The 23,890-nt window shown below is 45.8% G+C and overlaps 1 protein-coding gene across 2 annotated transcripts in view; it reads right to left on the bottom strand.

The window, feature by feature from the left end:
* LOC147678985 (somatomedin-B and thrombospondin type-1 domain-containing protein-like) overlaps window positions 1–23,890 on the bottom strand; it is a 325,963-nt gene that overhangs the window by 106,121 nt on the left and 195,952 nt on the right. The window contains exon 2 of one of the 2 annotated variants that reach the window (XM_086942709.1): window positions 2,417–2,599. In XM_086942709.1, the coding sequence (XP_086798835.1) occupies window positions 2,417–2,599 (183 nt within the window). Of the gene's footprint in view, window positions 1–2,416; window positions 2,603–23,890 lie in introns of both variants that reach the window. The other variant, XM_086942708.1, reaches the window with a different exon arrangement.

The raw sequence follows: 23,890 nt of genomic DNA on the forward strand, positions 1-23,890 counted from the left end.
CAGTCGCCAGATGGTGTATGTAGTCAGTTCACATAATCAAGAGGGGAAAAACGATTAGAGGTTGGGATAACGAAGTTATGAATGGCATTGCCAGTTGAAGGAGGTGGTCTATGTCCTGTGGCTATACATGGCTTATAAAAGTACCCTAAGGGTACTGCCTCAATAGGACCACTGGCATTGTCCCAAAAAAGCCTATCCAAAAGAGAATGAACTAATGACCTGTTTTTAAAGTTTACAATACAACAGTCACCTGGTTCTATTTTGGATTGTGTACCCACCCACGAAACCTGTTTAACATTATTTATATGATGAAATAATTCTTTTTGGCCAATCTGCCGCTTTCGCTAGCCAAATGTACAGTTTTATTCTTTAACTGCATCAGCTCTTCCGCCTTATTAGGCAACAGAGATGGCACATTATTAAGAACTATTACCAATGGAGTGGCTTCAGGTGGAAGATGGAGTATTCTTTCATGACTTTACCTTGATGTAACATGGCGGTTTCTGGCAGGATTAAGCACTCCAGCCTCTTTTGGCCCATATGGAGTAATTAGCTGGCCATTGGCTGAAACAGAGGCTTTGTTTTTATGGAGATGGTAGGAACAAGTTGGAATGTTAGTGTCAATGACAGGGCGATCTCCTAAACACGAGACCAAAGAACTAGTAGAGAAACGTGGAGGCGGGGTATCAGGATTTGGTAAAGTATTTGTCCCAGGAGTTAGGCCAGATAGGGTTGAGCCAATCAAAATGTTCAGTGACAGGTCGATACTATTCAGAATACTTAAAAACGGAAGAAGAGACTTCATTACTACTTTGAGAGAACTAATAAATTGTGTGTGCAATAATGTATCCTCTTTGACTCCATGTTCTTTCAAATCTAGAACCCCTTTCACTCTTCCTTGCAGAAGGTGGCAATACTTTTTTGCGAGTTACCGACGGCAGGGCCTCTTTCATTGACTTACTGCATGCCTTTGCCTTTTTCGGCAGAGGTGGGCGTAAGTAAGGTGTCTAAACAACAACCTTGCTTGTTAACACTGGTATATTACTTTTATTTGCATGGGCTTACAGAGCATGAAATGCCATAGCACCCGTAACTGTGTCAGACGTCCTCAGCAGCTGTTCACTGTCTGATATACTCTCCACCTCCGGCAGCTCCAACAATATGTATACTATACTATATATGTGTGTGGGTGATCCCAGTCTGAAGCGAGGCAGGCTGACCCCGGCGCTAGCACCCACCACCCCCTCCCCCTCCCCCCTTCTATGACATATTGCAATTGTCATTTCTGTCTGCCGTTACAACAACAAGGGCGGCTAGCCAGGAGGACAGGGGCCGGGGCAATGTAATTTATAAAGGAGGAAGGAACCGCAGCCGCAGGTGACGGGACGGACTTACTAATACTTCAGACGCACGCTGTCTTCAATTCCTGCAAACAAACAGTCCTGTCTGAGTGTGGGCGGGCCTGGCTTTGTCTTCTCTGTTCTTGTCGACTATGGGAGGCTTGCATTTGCGTGTTTACGCATGTGCTGTGCCTGTGGTGCCAAATGTATTGAGGACATTGGTCACTCACCAGCCAGCCCTGCCCCCCACGCGCATACGCGGCAGAATTAGAAAGTGAAAGACACGGGTGACAGGCAAGCAAGCAGGCCCCGGCCGGGCCAGGGCCCCCCACCATGTCGGACTCACTTGACTCTCGGGGCGGGGCCCCGGCCGGGGCCCCCCCGGCGCCTGCCCCGCACCATTTCAAACACTCTCGGGCGGCAGGCCCCGCACTGCACCATGATGGTGACGCATGCACACTGACACTGACTGACAACTCGACTCCCAGTCCCAGGCCCAGCCGCCCAGGGGGCCCCGGCCGGGGCCCCTGCCCGCGGCCCGCCCGCACCATTTCAAACTTAGACCTGACCCGGGGCCCCGGCCCTCACACCATTTCAAACTCACGCAGGGGCCCCGGCGGGGGCCCAGTGCTGCGACTGCGCACCATTTTGTCACAGCCTACGTAGTGTGCGGCGCAGCGGCAGATCTTACGTGAGGGGCTGGGGCCCGTCCGGGCCCCCCGAAGTGCGGGCCCCCCCGCAACGCGGGGCCTGCGGGGGCTTGTGTTACGCCCCTGAGCTATTTGAGAAAATAGTGCCCTGAGTCTGTAATTAAAGCCTACTGAGTAACAACACACGTAACAGGAAGTGTCCTCATTTGAGGTTACAAAATAAGACAAGGCAATACTAAGGTGGGAGTACTAAGCCTATTGACCAATGAAAAGCCATGGTTTACAGGGGACAATGAGAGTGGGCGGAGCTTCAAGTCCATACCTGAATACAGCATGCCTCGCAGAGCAGCGCAGGCGCTGTCCAGGCTCGACCTAAAAACATGTAAATGATTCTATCAGGGACCCCAGGGAGGCTCGCTCACTTACCTTTAGCCGTCTGGCATATCGGGTTGTCTCCATGGCAACCCCTCCGCTGCTTGAGGTCCGGGCAGGGGGCTCCTCCGTTCCGCGGTGGCACCCTCACCTGGCGGGCCCTCTCTCGGCTGCCGACCCCGCACAGGGAGCCGCACTCGCTCCACGGGCCCCAGGGCCCCACCACACAGTGAACGGCTGCTGGGATGAGAGCAGGGTGGGGAGGAGGGGAGGGGGAGGGCAGGATGAATTGAGGGGGCAGGAGGATAGAGACGAGAAGGGCGGTAAGAGGGGGGACAGGGGGAAGTTGGGGAGAGAGGGCAGGAGGAATGGAAGGGACAGGATGAGAGAAGAGAATGACAGGGAAAAGAGGGGACCAGGGAGAGGTTGGGGAGAGAGGGCAGGAATACGATGAGAAGAGAAAGAAAGAGAAAAGGAAGCAGGGAGAGGTATATGAGAGAAAAGAGTAAGGAGGGAGGAGAAGTGAGAGGGGACAGAGAGACAGTGACAGAGGGAAGTGACAGAAGAGACAAGGAGAGAACGTGAAAAACAGGGAAAGAGCGGGATGGGGAGAGCACAGAGAAAAAGGAGAAAAGACAGAGAAAGGGACCGCGGGTGAGCAAAGGGAAAGTGTAAACAGAGTAACAGGGACAGGATAGAGAGAGGCAGTGACAGATAGAAGTGACAGAAGAGGCAGTGAGAGAAGAGAGAGGAAAGAGAGAGGGGCGTGGACAGAAGGGAGACACAGAGAGGGGACAGAGAGGTGGAGGAAGGGAGATGCCGAAAGGAGAAGGCAGTTGTAGGTAGAAAGAGGCATTTTGGGATTTGGATGAGGGAGAACCCAAGGAAAAGGGAGAATACGAGAAAGACGGAGAGAAATGGAAGAGAAGAAGGGAAAGAAAAGGGAAGGGAGAGAGAGAGAAGGAGGAAACGTAGAAGGATATTAAAGGGAATGGGAAAGTATTGAGAGGTGTGGGAGTGGGGCAGAGAGAGGAGGGGATGAAAGAGACATTTAAGATATTTATTAGGGGTGTAAACATTAAGCAGTTGATAATAAATATAATCTCAGAATCGGTATATTGCATTCAACGTTCCAAACACAACAGACCCATTAAATACATTTGTTTTACATTGATATATAATAAGCTTAATGTAAACCTGGGGCCTCATTTATGAGGCCTTGCGTCAGTTTTGCGCTGCTGATGCGTCACTTTTTGTGACGCATCGGCGGCGTAAAACATGCGCCTTGTTGCGCCATATTTAAAAAGTGACGCATCTAGGTAGATGCGTCACTTTTTAAACCCCTGCGCCACATTATACCTGCGTCAGGTATAATGTATGCAGAGGGGGCGTTCTCCCGCAAAAAGCCTCGTAATAGTGACGCAGTGAAATCTATGAGATTTCACTGCGTCACTTTTAGGACGCTGTTGCGTCAAAATCTTGCGCCTGCCTCACAGCAGGCGTAAGACTGACGCAAGCCCTTTCACATGGGGCTTTCCCCATGTGAAAGGACGCATTGCTGGAGTTGCGTCACTTTTGTGACACACTCCAGCAATGCGTCACTTTTGCGCTTACAGATACGTCAGAAATACTGACGCATCTGTAACTCCTTGCGACATGATGCGTCATACATTAAATATGACGCATCATTGCTGTCGCAAGGAGTGCGCAGTGAAAAGTGACGCATCACTGTTTTCACGCAGCGATGCGTCACTTTTCATAAATAAGGCCCCTGGACTTCAATTCATCACAAAGCCAGACTCGGCGGAAGTGACGTCATGCAGTTGTTGATCCTCCATGTAACCACAAGGAAAATGTTATGCTCCACCCATAACCCCTCATCTGATGCCTCTTTGCCGCTCAGAGAATGACAGGTGGGAATTACCTGCAGAGCAGGGGCCACAGGTCTTCGGGCCCTGGTTACAGCTCTGCATGCTGGTGCCTTCATGACCACAGGGACTAGGGGTACGGAGGGAGGGCCGGGGGGGAGAGGGGAGGGGGGAAAAGGTAGAGCAAGGGGTACTAGTAGTTGTATCTTCATTCGATTTTTCATGAAAATCATAAAAGCACAACAATATACAAATACAAATAAATTTAAAATGATCCCCAAACTCTGGGGCAGATTAACAAGCCCCCTGCGCCACCACTACATCACTTTTAGTGACGTACTGGTGGCGCAGGGGGCTCCTCCATATTTACAAGGAGAGGATGCCACCCTGCATGTCTTTTCCTCTCCTTGTAAATACGGCCCCTTCACATGCACCACTTTGTGCTGAAGGGGCGTTCCAGGGGTGTCGCTGTGGGTGTTCCCACACAGCACCCAAGGAGCAAGACACATCTCCAGATTTAGCGTAGCGAGGCGCAACAAAGAGAAATGTTTTCATTTCTCCTTGTTTTTCCCCTTCAATGCGTGCTGCATTCTACAACACGCATTGAAAGAGGAAAATGTCTGTAGGGATTGTTTTCATGCAGGAAGGTGCCCCTTCCTGCACAAAAACAATCTCCCCATGGCGCAGGCATCCTTGCAACAAGGTGCAAGGGAGCCTATGCCAGCGCATGGCTGCAGTTTGTGCAGGCCTTCCCCTGTTTTTGTCTAAACGCTTGCAAATTGTGCAAAATCAGGCGGCCAGATTAATCTTCAAAAGCCACGGTAGGAGCTCAGCGAAACCACGGCTGGCCACTCTTCACTGGCTACCCATAGCCCAACGGGTAACATTCAAGGTAGGTTGCTTAGCCTTTAAGGCTCTCCATGGAAAAATCCCTATGTTTATTAAAAACCTTATAATCAAACATGAGCCGACCCGCAATCTCCGCTCTGCCCATCTGTCCCTCCTCACTCTGCCCTCCTTCAAACGGAAACGTCTGGGCGGGTGTCGATTCGCTCACCTGGCGCCTAAGGTTTGGAACTCTTTCCCCGTGCCGCTCAGGAGAAGCACTAATCTCATGGAATTCAGGGCCGCACTGAAGACCTGGTTATTCAAGCAAGCGTCCGGTTAGGTTAACTGTTTTGTCATCTCTCCTCACCACTAGCGCCATGAAACCTCTGGGTGCCCGTGCGCTTAACAAATTCAGAATAACATAACATAACATATTGTTGTAAATATGTTGCATCCCAAAGGCCAAAGGGCTTGCGTGCCAAGCTGCGGCACTTCCTTGTAAATCTGCCCCTGTGTGTCCTCAGAAGAATAATAGTACTCTAGAAACACAGAAATTCATAACCTGCAACTTGTCACAGTTCACATTTCCATCTTCTGGTGACTATTCTGGATTTCAGGTGCATCCCTGGTTCATGCCATACCTGTGCTGAGGATTCGTATATGCTTTAGTTCTTATTAAAGTGTCAAGTGCACAACTCCCTATCATATTTACAGTATGGTGGTGATAACGATGAGGAATAAATACAATTCCACCATTGGTTAAAAATTGCTTATTAAGGGAGAGGTTAAAAACTCTTTAAGAGCTTAGGGGCATATGTAGGTAGCCGTTTGTGATTCGCAAACGCCGAAATTCGCCGAATTTCGGCATTTGCGAATCGCAAACGGCGTTTTGATATGTAGGTGCCACTTAGCAAAATAAGGAATCGCTAAAATTCTGATTCCTTATTTTGCTTATAGCATTTAAGGAATCTCAATTTTGCGATTCCTTAAATGCTATGTAGGGGTGCTTTAAAATTTAGATTTTTGCATAAGGTATCGCAAAATACCACCTACTTTAAGTAGATGGTATTTTGGGAATTCCTTCAAAAATGCATTTTTTAAAAAAATTCAAAGTGCCATGTGGTGCACAGACATGCTCTTAGGGCATGTATGTGCGCCACATGTACTTACAAGCACATTCCAGGGGTGCAACAGGTGTCCTTTGGACACCCCTGCACCCTTGGAATTGCGATGCTCAAATTGCGATTTTCTCGTAGAAAATCGCAATTTGAGAATGTATCCCCATTCATTCCTATGGGCCCCTTAGCCCATAGGAATGAATTGGACACTCATTCCTTAATTGTGATTCGCAATTTGCTAATCGCAATTAAGGAATGTTAGAGATTCGCAAAAAAAATGCAAATTTTTACCTACATTCCATTTTGCTATTCTCAAATAGCGATTCTTTAAAAATCGCTATTTGGGAATCAAAAAATAGATACTACCGTTAGAAAGGAAAACAAAACAAAAAGAAAAGAAAAATGTTGTTCTCCGTAAATGACACTCTCAGTGCTCTATAAACAATTTCATGTATGTACACGTGTGCTAATATCAGTGATGGATTTATCATAAAGTCGCCAACTATTTCCTAAAAAGTTTCTCTAAATAAATACATTACTGAGCAGCGGTGCATGCAGGGATGTGCCACCCTCCCAGGAGGGTTCTCATGGCCAGAGGTGGAAGTGTGACTTGGTTTCTGGCGACCCTCCCACTCGCCTCTGGATATGAGTTAGTCGATTGTATCAGTTACACCAAGGGTAATTTGAAGCCTACTCAGCGTGTGGCCCTTTAGCTGGATCAGATTGGGGGGTTCAACCATCGTATCCTCATTGTGTTTACCACTTTACTCCATAACTTCCGAGTAGCATGTTCTTCATCCTTGGCTGCCATTGGACAGCTTAATGTGTTATGGGAGTTGTAGTCATGGATTAAGTCAATTGGACCAACCGGGCGTTCACACAACTGATGGTAGCAAAAAATCATCGGATTAGAAACTTGTGGGTATATGTATTAATATTTGTGTAAGTGCACGATAGAGCGAAGTAATTTTGTGCTACGTTTGTGGGCCTTTATAAGGTACAATAAATGAGCATTACATTGTGGATTATGCTGCACCATGTTAACATACACACAATTAGTAATTCTAACCTGTGATATACTAAAGACATGAAGCTGGTTGGCAACTTAATCCTGCATTTTTGTCTGTCACCTTTTTATGCATTCCAAGGTCAATGTATTGGGCCTGATTCACAAATTCAACTATACTTTTTGAGTAATTTTAATGTTTTGAATGAGTTACCGACTTGTGGCTATTCACAAAATCCAAGTATAAGTCCCTACTAAAAAGAAAAATTGTAAATCCAGAACCACGCTTGGCCAATCACTGGTCCTTCAACACCCTCATGTTGAACATAATTGGTGGTAGGGAATTAAAATAAAACCTCATAGGAAATAATGTTGAATTAAATTACATAAGTTTAATTAGTTCTATACAACATATTTAGTAATTATTAATTCATGATGAAAAATATATGTTTTCTTTAGATGGGAACTTTATTTTAATTTAAACTTCTGAAAAATAATTTAAAAGAAATATATAAAATGAATTTCCATTAATTTTAATATTTAAAATAATATATTTGCAATGTTCGTTTTAGAAATAAATGTATATGTTTTGTATCTTCTTTATGTGTTATCTTAGGGAGACTCCACAGTAAGGGGTGGAGATGATTGCGTGGTAAGTATAGAGAAATATATAAAAGGCTAGGTTATATTAAGAAAACATTGTTTACAAAGACACACATGTAGAAGGCAAGGTTTATTTGCAGACGAGGGAACAGTGATTTTGGGTTGGGTGCACCAATATTATTTACAAATCATAATCCGGGCCACTGTTATTATGTGGCAGGGGAGGGCTGATTTATGTGGCAGGGTTGAGTAAATTATGCGGCAGGAAAAGGCAAATTATGCAGCGTGATGCAGCACATTTTGTAATAGTATTACTTCATTATTTGACATGTTTACATTTGTTAACAATGTCTGGGCATGGGTTGCACCTCAATAGTACCAGTTTAACACTCAAGAATAGCGATAAGCAACAGAAAGGCGACCAGTTAACCTTTGCAAAGGGTTTTTCACTCTGCCACAACAAGCGTCACTGCATTTTTTTGTAACTTTTCAACCATTTGAGCTAGAAACATTGGGGCATATTACCAATGTTAAGCGATATTTATCGCTAACGATGCTTAGCAACACATTTTTTAACGCTAAGCATCGCAGGAAATTATCGCAGAGATAACTTGCTATTAGCAAGGTTTATCTCAGAAGTGATAAAAATCCTCACGCTAACTGCCAATTGAGAGATTATCACTGGAAAACCAACGATAATCTCTCAAAATTTGGCGTTAGCTTGATGATAGGGGCTCACAAACTTAGCCATGATATCCACCTTCCATAGGATATCATGGCTAAGTCAGGAAAATACTAGGTGTAAAAAAAGCAGTGCTAACCACGGTTAGCGCTGCTTTTTTTTATCACTAACTGGGTTAGCGAAATCCTTGATAATAGGAGAAATGTCGCTTAACAATATTTCTCCTATTATTTTTCTCTGGAACGCCCCCTTTGCATCTCATTAGAGATGCAAGGGGAAGCGTAGAGAAAAAGGGTGCTAACATGCGAATTTGCGTGTTAGCACCCTGTTGCTGATAGGGAGATCATTTTATCTCCGCTTTCTTGGCTTTTAAAGCCAAAAAAGTGGAGATAAATCCCTTGATATTATGCCCCATTGTTTTTTTGTTAAAATCTGAAGATTATAAAGCAAATGAGGGATTATGTGGCAAATGCGGCAAGTCTACAATGATGCACAATTGCAAAATTTCATTGGCCCTGAACACACTGAACCTGAGGGCACCGGGCAAGCTTATGGTGGTGGAAGGCACTGATTTGGAGGAAATTTCAAACACAGCAGAAAAGGTTTTTCAGAGACAGTTGGGTGCTGGTGCAGTAAAGGGTTATTCCTAGAAGATCATTTTAAAAGAGGATGCCCAACCAGTGATGCATAAAGGGAGGTGGCTATTTGGGAAGAGGTTAAATGGACGTTAAGAACAATGGAAATTTAGGATGCTATTGAACCTGGAGAAGCCACAAAGTAGCTATTGCCTGGTGTGATCCTGGCTTGCCATTTAGTGTCCCTCTGTCTACCCCTTCGTACCTCTGGCTCTAACCTTTGATGCCCCCTGCTCTGCCATTTGTTCCCGCTGGCTCTGTCCTTTTGTCCTCCTGGTGTGCCCTTTAGAACACCTTGCTCTGACATTATGTTACTCCTGGCTCTGGCATTTGTTACCGCGTGCTCTGGTCTTTGGTACCTCTTTCTGTGCTATTTGACACCCCTGGCTCTCCCCTTTGATGCCCTTGGCTCTTCTAGTGAGGTGTGTGGCGATCCCAGTGTTGCGGGTGTTCCCATAGTCCTACTTGCTGGCAACTAGGCATGAGTGACAATTTTTCTACTGTTGATTGGAAACCATTTGAAGATTTTCCTCAGCATCTTCAGGGTGTGGAAGCAGGATACAGTGACAGAGCTGACTAGTGCGGTCATGTCCAGTTTGCAGTCAATGTTTAATCCAAGATTCCTGGCGTGGGTTCTGGGTCCAAGTTCAGCTGGCCACCAGTTGGATTCCCATGTGGTCAATGGTAAAAACCACTAGTGACAATCGGTCACTTGCAGTCCAAGTTGCGTGGCACGCAAGGATAGTAAAGGTGATACGGGTCCAGGACCAAGCCACAACAGTCAGTTCAGTTTTACCTGGCTCAGGAAGCCAGAGTGCAGAGTTGCCCTGGCTGTCCTTGGTGCTGATGCGGGAGCCATGGGAGAGCACTGGTTTTACCACTTAGACGGTGTTGGTGGGAACAGGGGGCAAAATGTTGACAATGGAGCCACTGCTGGCATCGGATAAAGGTTTTGTGGAGTTCCCTCAAGGTGCAGTGTCGAGTAATGGTGGTCCAGGGACGTTGTTGATTAAGAGACAAAAGAGTCTGATTGGGAAAGGACCGTAGTGCCCTTCCGCGTGGTGTATTGATATTTTGGGTGCTTGCACAAAATAGTGGAGCAAAAATATTGTGTGGACAAAATATTGTGTCAGGAATATCAAGGACAAAAATGCTATAAAGTTAGGTTTATATGGGTAAGCAAATCAATAACTATTCTTAACTCCACATATTTGTATCTTGAGTATATATATATAGCATCAAGTTACATAGGTGTGGAGTTAAGAATGTTAAATCTATACTTACCTTGTTGCATTTACCCTTTTGATATTTTGTTCCTCAATATTTTTGACACAATATTCTGTCCACATGATATTTGTTTCCTCGATTTTCTGTCAGACAACCAAAACTATGTACAGGTTGCGCGCGTACTTTTGTATGAAGGTGGGCAAGGGTACCCTGTTGCAGTAGATGATACTAGGTGAGTATTTGGGGAAGTGCAGTACCCTAGTGTTGCGACGGGGTGGAAGAAGTATCCTGTTGCAAGAGATTACAATACCTGAGTGTTTGAGGAAGTGCAGTTCCCTAGTGTTGCGAAGGGGTGGAAGAAGTATCCTGTCGCAAGAGATTACTTTACTCAAGTGTTTGAGGAAGTACAGTACACTAGTGTATTGCACAAGGAGGGATAGCAGTGACCTGTCACTAGGTGTGCATTGAGGATGATGGTGGGTCGAAGGTGGAGATGAGTACACTGATGCAAAAGGAAGCCCATGCAGGTGTAATGCCCTTTGGTATTTTAGCTGGAAATCACGGGATCCACTGGCGTGTGCTATTGGACCAATAGCGTGTGTACTATGGGAAGGTTCGACAAGTGTGTGGTACTAGAGGCAAAGTACATCAGTGTGAGGAGCTTTATGTGTGTTGTTTTGCCTATATGTGCTCTGGGACCAGTCGTCATTTTGGACAAATGGGAGTATTTCACAGGTGTGTGGTAATGGAGGCTGGGTGCATTCATGATTGTGTTGTTTGTGTGTTGTTTCTGCTTGCATAGACTGAGGTCAGTGTGGTTTTAGAAGGTGTACGTGCAGATTGTAGTATGCAGGTGCTTCCTTACCATGGTACGTAGGATGTTGGTCCTTTGGTCTGACATGGGCTGTTGTTGGGAGGTGGAAGTGCTGGACTGTACCAGTGTTGAAAGTTGTGTTTTTAAGACGTACTATCTGTGCATTCTTGAGGCTGCTATCATTATGTACAGGAGACTTCTGCCTGATGGTTGTGCTGCATCCAGAGGGTGTGGTATTGTGTGAAGATTCAGGTGCCTTCGTTCATGTGGCACTTGGTCCTGTTAAGTTGGGCAGCTAGTGTGACCGTGTGATGGGCGTGGTGAAGTGCAGGCTGCACTTTTTATGCGTGCAAGAATGTGCCTGAGTGGGTTGTTCTTGTGTGTATGTGTAGTTGCTTGTTCAAGATAGGGAGGAGAGTACCGTTTGTCCTGTGGTTCTTAAATGATTGTTTCATCTGTTTGATGCCCATCGTGTGTGTAAGGTAAAGGGACGAGGTAGTGACGTGGCGTGACTGTGTTGTCCTGTGTGCAAGGGAAGGAGACAGTGTGGTGATGTTATGTGTCAGTAAAGTATGAGCTGAGTGGGCATTCTTCAGAATGTTGAATGTGGAGCCACAAGGATCTGATGATGCATCGAATATGGGGGTCGTTGTCCTGGTTGTACCCTGGCAGCTAAGGCCAGTTGAATGCAGGACTGAGCCCTAAATGCAGATATCAGGCCGTGGCTACAGCGTAGGCACCTATGGTCAAATAAAGAACTTAGGGGCCCGATGTAGGTAAATCTAATTTACCACTTCTAAAATACCGAATCATACCGATTCGGTATTTAAGAAGTGGTAAATTAGAGGGGGGGAAATGTAGGTAATTCTGATTCGGTAAATACCCAATCTGTAAGATTCTGTATTTACCGATTCTGTAAATACCGAATCGGTATCCCCCACTGATTCCAATGGGCCTTGAAGCCCATAGGAATCAATGTGGAATACCGAATCTGTATTTACCGATTCTGTAATTACCTATTCTTGCAAGGGTGCAGGGGGTGTCACTTTGACACCCTCTAGCACCCCAATTACAGGCTTGTGTGCCATGTGGCACACATACATGCCCTAAGGGCATGTCTGTGTGTCACATGGCACAGATGTGCATGCACAGATGTGCATGCACACCTGGATTCGGTATTTTACCACCCAATTGGATTGGGTGGTAAAATACCGACTCCTGAAGGCCTGTGGCACTCCTCAGAGTGCCACCTACATCTCTTTTTACCAATTCTGTACATTTACCGATTCGGTATTTTACCGAATCGGTAAATGTACAGAATCTGTAAAATTACCGAATCTGTACTTATGTAGCCCCCTACATAAGAAAACCGTAATACCGGTCGGAAACGGCCGAATTCAACCGTTTCCGACCGGTATTAGGGCTCCTACATCGGGCCCTAAACCTCCTACCTGAATGGCTCCAGACTCTTGTATGAAGACCTTGTCCTGCAATTGCAGCATTTAGCTTTTTTAATGAGGAGCACCAAATAGGCCACATTAGGGAAGCCATTTTGTCCACTGAGGCACAGATTTATTTAGGGCTCAACATACCAGACCTTGCAGGGCTGCGGCTCCCACTGAAGGAGTCTTGCATGTCTACTCAGGGTTTGGGAAGTTATTATTACGGAATTATAGATATCTGAGTAAGGGCCATATGTATCAAGCACTAATGCGTTTGCAAACGCCGAAATTCGCAGAATTTCGGCATTTCCGAATGCATTAGTGCTAAATTGTATGTATGAAAGAAACTGCGTGCAAAATAAGGAATCGCAAAATTTGCATTTCCTTATTTTGAAATTGCATTTAAGGAATCGCAAATTTCGTGATTCCTTAAATGCAATGTAAGAAGCAAAAAAAAATGCAAATTGGCCTTCAGGAATCGCAAATTACCACCAACTTCAAGTTGGTTGTAATTTGCGAATTCCTTGAAAAATTAACTTTTTTGCATTTTTCAAAGTGCAATGTAAAGCACATACATGCCCGCGCCACATGTGCACCCATGCTAATTTCAGGGGTGAAACAGGGTGTCCTTTGGACACCCCTGCACCCTTGAAATTATTCTCAATTTGCGATTCTCAAATTGCGAATCACAAATTGAGAATAACTTCCCATTAATTCCTATGGGCTTCCTGGCCCATAGAAATGAATGGGAAAGTATTCCTTAATTGCGATTTGCAATTTGCTAATCGCAATTAAGGAATACTAAGAAATCGCAAAAAAATTGCGATTTTGTACATACATCCCTATTTGCGATTCTCAAATAGCGATTTCTAATAAAATCGCTATTTGAGAATCGCAAATCAGGTTGTTGATACATATGACCCCTAAGTCTCAATTAGTGGCTTTACCCGTGTTTCTAGAGTTTCCTTCATGCTTTATTCTTTGGCCAAGCCTATTTTCTACACTTGGTAAACAATATTTTGATTTAAAATATGGTGCGAATACCATTAATTTAGTGTTCACTCTCTCGCTAAACTCGCACTCCAAATATAAAGTTCTGATTTTAAATACCAGCATTTGAGTGCCAGCCTCGCCTCGTTTTTCCATGTAGGTGATTCAAGATGTGTCAGGGAGTGATACACCAAATTATACTTGCTTACAAAATGGTGAACTCGGGAAGTAGGTAACATTAAAATCATTACAAAAGGTCCGATTTTAACGCCAAAGTCAAATTGTTACCTACTTTTCGGCCTTCTGGCATTTAAATTCAATAGGTCATGAAAAAACTGGACAGATTCACACATCCCTAAAGTCTACTTACTGTCCAGCCTGATAATTCACCTAAGCATTTTGTGAAGAGAAGAGAAATGCTTTGAGCTTTTCAATAAAAATGCAGAAATGACTCCATGTGCCAGGTGGCACAACGTATCCAGTGCTTAATTTGTACAAAAAAAAACAAAAATCGCACCCAAAATTTTGTTCAGAAGACCATGACTGGCGCCATCAATGGTCAGGATGGCAAACACCAAGGCCCTGTAGTCTTGATTCCACCTCATGTCTCTTCAATCCACCACCAGACACTCCCTGCCTCACTATCTCACTCTTCTTTTTTCATCCCTGCTTTCTCCTTTTGTCATTGTTTTTCCACCTTTCTATTTCCCTTTTGATATTTTTGTTCTCTTTGTCTCTGGATCAAAGTTTGTTGAGGAAAAATAAGTGTTGGTAACCAAAAATGAGTGCTGGTGGCCCCCACCTGCAACAACAAGCTCAAAAAATTATGGAGTACCTGTATCACTGCTGCCTCCTAACACTGTGCCACAAGATGTTGTTGCTCTTCAAATGGTCACGGTTAATGAGCTGATATCACACAGTGAGCACAGGATGAGCTGGGACGGCACCAGAGAGTAAGTATCCAGCTTAAATGTGGAGGTCCTCAATAAATAAACAATCAACCAGTGTTTGTATAGCACAGCTCTGTCACCCTTAGGGGTATCTGGACGCAGTGTATTAGCCGAAGAGCCAGGTCTTGGTCTCTTTCTGAAGTCTTCCAGCAAGGGGGCTGTACAGAGCAGGAGGTTGTTCCAGGTCTTGGCAGCGATGTAGGAGAAGGAGCGGCCACCGCTGCTGCTGTGACGGATGCAGGGTGTGTACGAGGGCAAGTGAAGGGGAACGCAGAAATCAATTCGGCATTGTGCATCCCCACGGGTGTAGACGCAGGGACATGGGAAGTTGCAGACTTTACTGGAGAGGGTTTGGAACGGCTCCTAAGGACCGCGAGGTCCCTGCCCCTCCAAAGTTCCTCCATCTTTATGGTTGTTTCCAGCCCCCACTCCCACTTCAGCCACCACTCACGCTGTGCTAAAGGTGTTTTAAGTTCATAGGGAGAGAGAAGGCAGGGTGCTTCATGCTTGTGTTATCCTCTGTACAGTATGAATGGGCTTTGTACAGCTCAAAATCCTGCAATTTAGAGCTTTACAAAATCCCTTACAGCAACTAGCCCTTAATGCCTTAACATACTTTCTTTATCAGGCACTCACTCGGATGGGTTTAGTGTCTCTTAATGTGGGATCACCGTTGGCCTGGAGTCTGCCTGGGCGCGCATGCGCAGCATCCCAAAACAACAAAGGACAGCCACAAATATTGTGGTTTCCATAGATCCGGGGACAAGGGTGGCTGGTGCCAGATATCTGTAATAATAGCCCGCTTGCCAACATACCCATCTGGTTCTCAGAGCCTCGGGTCCCTTGCTAAGCCCCCACCCAACGCACACACACACACACTGTTACAAGAGAAACAGACCTCACATTTCCAAAAGCGTTCACTTCTGATCGCCAAAAGCTTCTCGTTCCAACTGTACTTCGGGACTCAGGGCCCAATTCACACAACTAACTTAAGACAAAATCCTAAACTTACTACCATTTTGGGATTCACAGAAGGCACTTACTCATTTTGGTATTCACAGAAGGCACTTACTAATTTGGATAGTCATAGAAGTTAGGAGTTCTAACTTTAGGACTCCTAAATGCCTTCTGTGAATACCGAAAGTCTTAAAGTTAGGATTTTTCTCAGTTTAGGAGCCCTAAAGTTAGGAGTCCTAACTTTACTACTTCTAAATTGAGAAATATCCTAACTTTAAGACTTTCGGTATTCACAGAAGGCATTTAGGAGTCCTAAAGTTAGGACTCCTAACTTCTGTGAATACCAAAATGAGTAAGTGTCTTCTGTGAATACCAAAATGGTAGTAAGTTTAGGATTTTGTCTTAAGTTAGTTCTGTGAATCGGGCCCTCAGCTTTCTGGCTCCTGATTTTAGAAGTTGTGTTTGGGTTGACCTGTTCACGTCACAGAAAACACCTGTGGCTGTCACTGCTTGTACGTGTGCCAGGGTTAGCACCAACCAGGTGACTTGCACCAGGGAAGGGCAGAAACCTAGCCCAGGAACAAGTCACTAAAACAGTCACAACCTAAGAATATATGTATCACTGCCTCCCCTTGGGGCTCTGAGTCCAAGAACTGCAACTGGGCACATGATCAAGGACTCTGGCACGAAGAGGGGGGTTACGCCCTGTCTATAGGGTTTAGGACCCCTTGGTACAGAAGGGTCCAGGATGGGCCATCTTGCTGCCTATAACAAAAGGACACCAACAACATTCAACAATCAGACCAGGTCATACACCCTTCTAGCTGGCATTCCAGAGTGACCCCCAATTCTCTGCATTCAGGGGGGCTATTTACAAAGGATTTGCTCTGGCGCTCGTGCGACTCATCGCACTGAGTCGATTTACTTCCCAATATAGGACCCTGAATGCACCGAACAAAACAGCTTAGCGTCCCATGAGCGCCCACTCACCCCCTAGGGATATTTTCAGCTCTGTGGCACCCTCACCTTCTTTGGGACTTGAAGGACTGGGTTTTTCTAAGACCCAGCGGTGCCAGGGATAACACCTGAAACCTTCGTGGGTACCTGTTCCGGCGTACAAATGACAGAGACACGGGACACTTCCTTCGGCGTCAAAGATTCGAGATTTATTTACTGCAGGGAACACAGAAGTCACGAGAAGTACATAACATGTAGGTTCACGGAGACTGCTTCAAATTGTATCTGTAGATCGCTCCTTTTATACAGTTTTCCGTCATAGGATAACATGACAGACAAAAGGTTACAACCCGCTTCCCACAGTAAATTTCATAGGGGGTCGCTTTCATGTATTCAGGGCCCGGAACATAATTACAGTAGCATTTGGCAGTTCCCAACTGTAAAAGTACATCTTCCCACCATTAGTACATTCCGTTTAGCTAAAAACAAATCAAGAAAGAGGCAGAAACAGGTGCAGAGGAAGACGAGGATAGCGAACAGATCAAAGAGTGTGTAAAAAGGGGTGGTATCAGGAAACACGATTGCAGGGATCAAAGGAGACGTGCCTAATGAATGCACAACTGAGACAATAGACCGGCACGGCAAGATGAGCCTCGCGCGGGGCCATCTGCCTTACAGTATCATCCCCCTCATCATAAAGACACCCTCAAAGGAACACGTGTCTTCCGCAGGAGTTTGGGAATCCCAGGGTCACGAAGCGGACAGCGTCCGTTCGCTGGCTACTTGAGGGCAAGAGACAAAATGGATGCCGTATCTAAAATGGAACCCGTGGGTTCAGATGGAGAAACCCACGTAACAGACGAACGGTTTAGGTTAGCACAGCGAAAACGCGTACACCCACTAAACTCGTCATTTGCGGTTCATAGATACCAGACTCGACCATATTCGGGCAAGTCGAGAACACCACTTACAATTGTCACGGAACCTCAGACGCTCCTTTTGCCCTCATGTAGGCAAGCACTAGTCGTAATCGGAATCGATCTCGATATTCATCAGACCATCCAGATGTTGCTGCAACATTATTCTATCCATCAGCGCTTCCTTGGTAACAGGCGGCCGTCTTACACACGTCGTAGCACAGAGGCCACATAAGGCAGGACCACACTGCACACAAAGACAACACGTGAACAGAAATGCTACAACAACCCCAATGATCATCAGAATCTTCCAACCCCAAGTCGACATCAGGCCCCAAAACCACCCTAGTAGCGTCCAATCCCCTACGTCCACGTGTATGGACTCTGAGATCTTATGCAACTTCGAGATGGCTTGATAGACAGTTGGAGCGTTGTCAGGAATGAAAATACAACAACTCGAATGGATCACCTTACATACCCCACCTCTATCTGCTAAGACGACGTCTAAAACCATACGATTTTGTAACGTCATAAGCCTGTCCGCCTGAAGCTCTGCTGTGATATTACCGAGGGCACTTGCAGTGATATTAGCGGTCGATTCCACCACTCGAGTCAACTGTCTCAGGTTCCTACTATTGATCATAGGTCCCCAAAACGGCAAGAAACCCTTAAAGAAGTCTCCTGCTTCTTGACCGGCAGTGTCCTCTTTGCTAATCACACCTCTCACAACTCTGTTCTTGTGATAATCTGAGGCAACTGTAAAAGTCGGTGGCAACAAATTTGCAATATAACAGGTGCCCGAGAAGTCAAGGGGCAACCATGTATATGCACGGTCGTAACATACAAAGTACGTAACCTTGGCAGTCAGGAGAACAGGGGAAGAGAGCATTGGTAAAACGTACGTGTCAGTGCAAGCACTCTCCCCAAGGTGAGCTCTCGGGCTTTGACCACGGCCCTTCAAACAGAAATTACCGAGGTGGGGTACGATCCAGATTGGAGATGAACTTTTTAACTGTCTATCACCCACTAGCACACTATACTCAGCCTCACTCAGATCCCTATAGGCTCACACCTCTTCCTCTGGAATAAGCGATGGATCAAAGATATCCCTATCTAAATCAGCAATCGCTATTGCCAAAGACTTATGGTACGGGCCGGGACCAAAGTGTGGAGAACGTGGCTCTCGATTGGGGTAAGAATCTAGTGCGCTATGAAACATTGTTTGGAATGCTCGAGCTGAACCCTGGGAACTGTAAGGAAGGACCAAGTACGGAATTCCCTTATCGGTGGTATGTGGCATTAACCCACACACCCAACAATTGGTAGTGTTCATCACCAACTGATGCTGATGAAGGAGCTGAACAAAGGAATTGTTCATAAATTCCGCACGTCTAACCTGCTCGTGTTGGGGTAAGATGTGGAAGGAATGAGGAGAAACAGTGGAAGTAGGTTTAGGTTCAGAAGAGGGGGTAGGTGAAGCAGAAGGCAATAATGACTGTATCATGTAATACACCCCACCCACCAATAACGAAGAAACAGTTAGGAACACCTGAAACATGAAGCATTTAGTACGTACAATCCTATGCAGTTCGAATCTTTGAGATTGAGTCTTTTCCAATTCCGACAGCTTCGAGAAAGCCATCCTCTAAAACCGTCCGCAACGTTCTTGACGCACTTCGTTCTGTGTAGCAATAGTCGATCCCCAGGAGTTCCTAGGAATCGACGGTCTCCAACCTAGTGTCAGGACCTACTAAACAGAAGGAAGTACCCGCACGGCCCTACGGTACACCCGGATGTAAGGTTCTTTTTTTAAATTAAACAATATATATATATACAAAATCTCCTAGCTGTCGAAACAAAACACACATATGCAGAAAAGAACTCAGAATTCATCCAAAATTTCAGGTATTCAAAAATGTTCAGAGTGATAATGGGGTAACGTAAATGTCAGGGGACGAAGCAAATTTTTTTTTTTTATTTGTCTCTATTGTTGGAACGGAGAAAATATCTGCTTCTCCCAGGACGAGTCTGATCTTCGAACAGTTGGTCAGATGATGAAACAGAATTCTGTCGATCAGACAATATTTCAGATCTTGAGTTCTCCAATGACAAAGGTTCAACAGTATCGTCCGGCTGCACTGAAGTCTCTCCCACAGGCTGAGCGTCACTGAATAGTACAAAGTTCGGCAGAACCTCCGTTTCAGATGAGGCGATGCCCTTCCTCACCCACGAGTCCGCTGGCAAAGGTATAGGTACCTTCTTGGTGTGGGTGGCATGCACCCAGTGTTTGCGGCCCTCCAAACGAACAGCAGTTCTCGTGGCAAGGAGCACCTGATAGGGTCCGATGAATCTCGGCTCAAGATTTCGTTTTCGGCCAAAATTCTTCGTAACCACCCAGTCTCCGGGCTGGAGCTGGTGGCCTGGACCCTCCGTCTGCGCCGGCAGTGCTTCAAAAACCTGTTGGTGAATTAACCTCAGTTTAGCAGTCAGATCATGAAGATAATCGATCAACATTGGGTACTCAAGATCAGCGAACACACTGGGTCTAGGGACCCCCCAAACATTGGCAGGACGGCCGAACACAATCTCATATGGGCTGAGCCCTACTCGAGAGTGTACAGTCGCCCTAGTTGACAGAAGAGCCAAGGGCAAAGCGTCAGGCCACGAGAGTCCAGTCGTAGCCTGAATCTTCGCGAGTTTTAGTTTGAGAGTTCCATTATATCCCTCAACCAAACCTGCTGACTGGGGATGGTTGGCGCTATGGAATTTCTGTGTAATTCCAATGCCCTTACACACACTCTTCATCACACTCCCCACAAACTCACTTCCATTATCAGACCATACAATCCGTGGCATTCCATACCGAGGAAAGTATTCCTTCAGTAGGACTTTTGCTGTGGACAGGGCAGTATTGTCTTTAAGAGGGTAGGCCTCGATCCATCGGGAGAATGCGCAAACCACAACCAAAACATATTTTAGGTTATTGCATCGCTCCATATGGATGAAGTCCAACTGAATCACCTCAAAGGGACATGAAGGAGGAGCAAAATGGCCAGGGGGTGTAGGAGTTCCCTTGCCAGGATTGTACATCATACATATCATGCAATTCTTGACCAATCTCTCAGCACATTTTGCAATACCATCATTCTTCCATACAGGGGACAACAACTTACAAATACCTTTCGCACTAATATGTGACAAACCGTGTGCCATAGTCACAACAGCTAGCACATATGCATCCGGCAACATCCACCTTCTATTCTCCGACAAATCAATCCAACAACCATTCACATCCAGCTTTCCCGTACTCTCTTTCCACTTGGTCTTTTCAGTCTCGGTGGCCTCATTCTGAATCGCTTTCACACTCTCAATAGTGTCTTCACACATACCAGCTTCTGCAGGCCACCTTACCAAACTCGTCACATACATTCTAGTCGTAAGGTTTCGCGCAGTCTCCTTAGCAATCTCATCAGTGAACGCATTGCCACGACCAACATCATCCGTCACCTTACGGTGTGCACTACATTTAATAATCGCCACCTGCTTGGGCAATGTAAGTGCATCCAAAAGATCATTCACAAGCTGTCCATGCTGGATCTTCGTACCATCCGATGTCATAAAACCTCTCTCTCTCCACAATCGTCCAAAACTATGTGCAACACCGAACGCGTACTGACTATCCGTAAACACATTCACCCGTTTCCCTTTCGACAACACACACGCTCTAGTTAAGGCAATTAGCTCTGCCGCCTGTGCAGAGTTCTGATTCAATCTCGCAGTCTCCACAACCGTACTCAACGTCACCACAGCATACGCAGTCGTCACATCACCATTCGGCAACTTAAAACACGAACCATCCACATACAAAGTACCATCGGGTTCTTCCAATGGAGTGTTTTTTAGGTCAACACGACCCTTCGTTTCCTCCTCAGTTCGTAAGTAGCAATCGTGTGGTGGTACTTCGTCTGATTCCATATTGGTTGGCAACAAAGTCGCCGGATTGAGGACATTGCAGCGCTTTATTTGAATGTGACTTGCCAGAAGCGTCAACTCATAACCAGACAACCTTGCACTCGTCAAGTGTTGGGTTTTCGTACGATTCAAGAGAGTGTCAACTGCATGCGGAACCATCACCGTAAGCATATTATCCATGACCAATCCTGCAGATTGTCGGATGGACACCGCAGCTGCCGCTGTTGCTCTCAAACAACTCGGCAATGCTCTAGCTACTGGGTCCAAGGTCGAGGAAAAATATGCACATGGACGCTGCTTACCGCCAAATTGTTGCGTCAATACACTCAACGCACAACCTTCCCTCTCGTGAACGTATAGTGTAAACGGCTTACTGTAGTCAGGAGTACCTAACACAGGGGCCGAACACAACGCATCACGCAGTTCAGAAAAACTTTTCTGACATTCTTCCGTCCATGGCAAAGGAGTTGGAACATCCTTACACGTAAGAGCTACCAATGGTTTCGCTAGCAACGAAAAATTTGGAATCCACTGCCTGCAGTATGACGTGATACCTAAAAAGGCACGCACATCTCTCTGAGTTGTTGGCACAGTCATTCGAGCAATCGCTGCGATTCTCTCTGGGGTCAACCTTCTTCCCTCCTTTGACAATAAGTGACCTAAATAGGTTACTTCTTGACAACAATATTGCAGTTTAGAGGGTGACACCTTGTGATGTAAGTCACAGAGATGCTGCAACAACGACACCGTAGCAATTCTGCAAATCTCTTGCGTGTCCGCAGCCACCAATAAGTCATCGACATATTGGATCAAGGCCGCACCAGCCGGCAACACAAACGCATCAAGTTGGCTCTTCAGGGCTTGGCTGTATATCGATGGACTCTCACAGTAGCCCTGGGGAGCGCGTTTAAACCGAAAGCTGCGGCCACCTAAAGAGAAACCGAAAAGGTCCCTGCTCTCCTCAGCAATCGGAATGCTAAAGAAAGCATTCTTCAGATCGATCACTGAGAACCAGGACGCAGATGCTGGAATCAGAGTCAGTAAAGCCGTAATGTCAGGCACCACAGGGAACTGAGGAATCACAATTTTATTCACCTCCCGTAAATCAATAACAAAACGATAAACAGGAGGCTTAGATGGATCAGTGCGTTTCAAAATGGGCAGCACAGGGCTGTTACACACGTTTCCCCGAGTCTCCTCAATAACATCTTTCTCGATCAAATCATAGATGATCGCTAACAATGCTCGCTCACCATCAAGGGAGATACGATACTGGGGAATACGTGGTAATCGCACATTCGATTTCAGTTGAACAACTTAAGGGGAGATGTCAAGCAGGCCCACGTCATTGGGACCTGTTGCCCACAAGGATGCAGGAAGAGAACTCAATTCCGGTGGGAGCTTATCGATGGACAAGTACATAGGAGAGATTACTCTCTCACCCAACGTAAGCTTTACTCCCGCAGGAGAACAATACAAAGTCGCATACAGACGTTTCAGCAAATCCAGGCCCAAAAGATTTTCACCACAACCAGTAGTCAAAATCAAAGGAGCTTTCAGCTCACGAGGCCCAATTGTAAGGGGCAAAGGGCGAGAAACCGGATTGCTAACAGGGGCGCCGGAGAATTCAACAGAAACATTTGTTAAGCCAGACAAAGGTGCGCCAGGGAGTTTCGAATGCATGATGGAACTTTTCGCTGCACCAGTGTCCAACAGAAAAGGCTCAACTACGCCCGAGGTGGCAACTGCGACGTAAGGCCCTCTCTGATCAACCGGAACTGATACTACTCCCTCTCCTTGTCTATGGCTGTCCTAGTAATTACCGTCGTCAGTACCCTGATCGACGTAGTAGTCATCCACATTGTACTGTGCGGATATACCTGATGATGACCCACGCTGATCAAAACAATTATTAGAATCAGAGGAATTATTGGAACGATCATTTTGATTCTGCGTAACACCACGACCTCTACCTCGTGACGCCTGCTGAGGACCACTACGGCCTCCTCTAGATGAATTACCACTATTGCGATCACGCAAAACCGGACAATCAAATTTCAAATTACCCTCATTTCTACAATAGGCACACTGATTGTACCCTAGCATAGATCTCTGTGAGGAAGAGTCATTTCGCGATTGTGACCTAGATGACTGCGATTGCGATCTATTCTGCTGCTGGGAATCATTCTGATTCGAGCGCGGAGGATATGCTTGCTGTAACAAAACCTTCGCTTTGAGCTCTTTCGTCTTTTTGTCTGCACGATCTTTTTCCTCTTTCTCCCTATTTTCATAATATTGGGCCGTAGCCAATATCTGAGCAGAAGTGGAAACAGCCCACACACTCTCTGAATTTTTCAATTTGTTGCTGAGGTCCGGCAACAAATTCGACACAAATTTGTCCACAATCTCTGACCTCCCTCAGTGCCCATATCTTGACCACTGTGATCGATGAATGCCTCCTCAAATCTCGTAAAGAAATCAGAGACACTTTCATCCTTCTTTTGCTTGCAAGCAGACAATTTATCCCAGTTAACTTTCATAGCTGGCATAAGCGTTTTCATA

The sequence above is a fragment of the Lissotriton vulgaris genome, chromosome 11 (genome assembly GCF_964263255.1).
Source record: "Lissotriton vulgaris chromosome 11, aLisVul1.2, whole genome shotgun sequence".
Taxonomy (NCBI): domain Eukaryota; kingdom Metazoa; phylum Chordata; class Amphibia; order Caudata; family Salamandridae; genus Lissotriton; species Lissotriton vulgaris.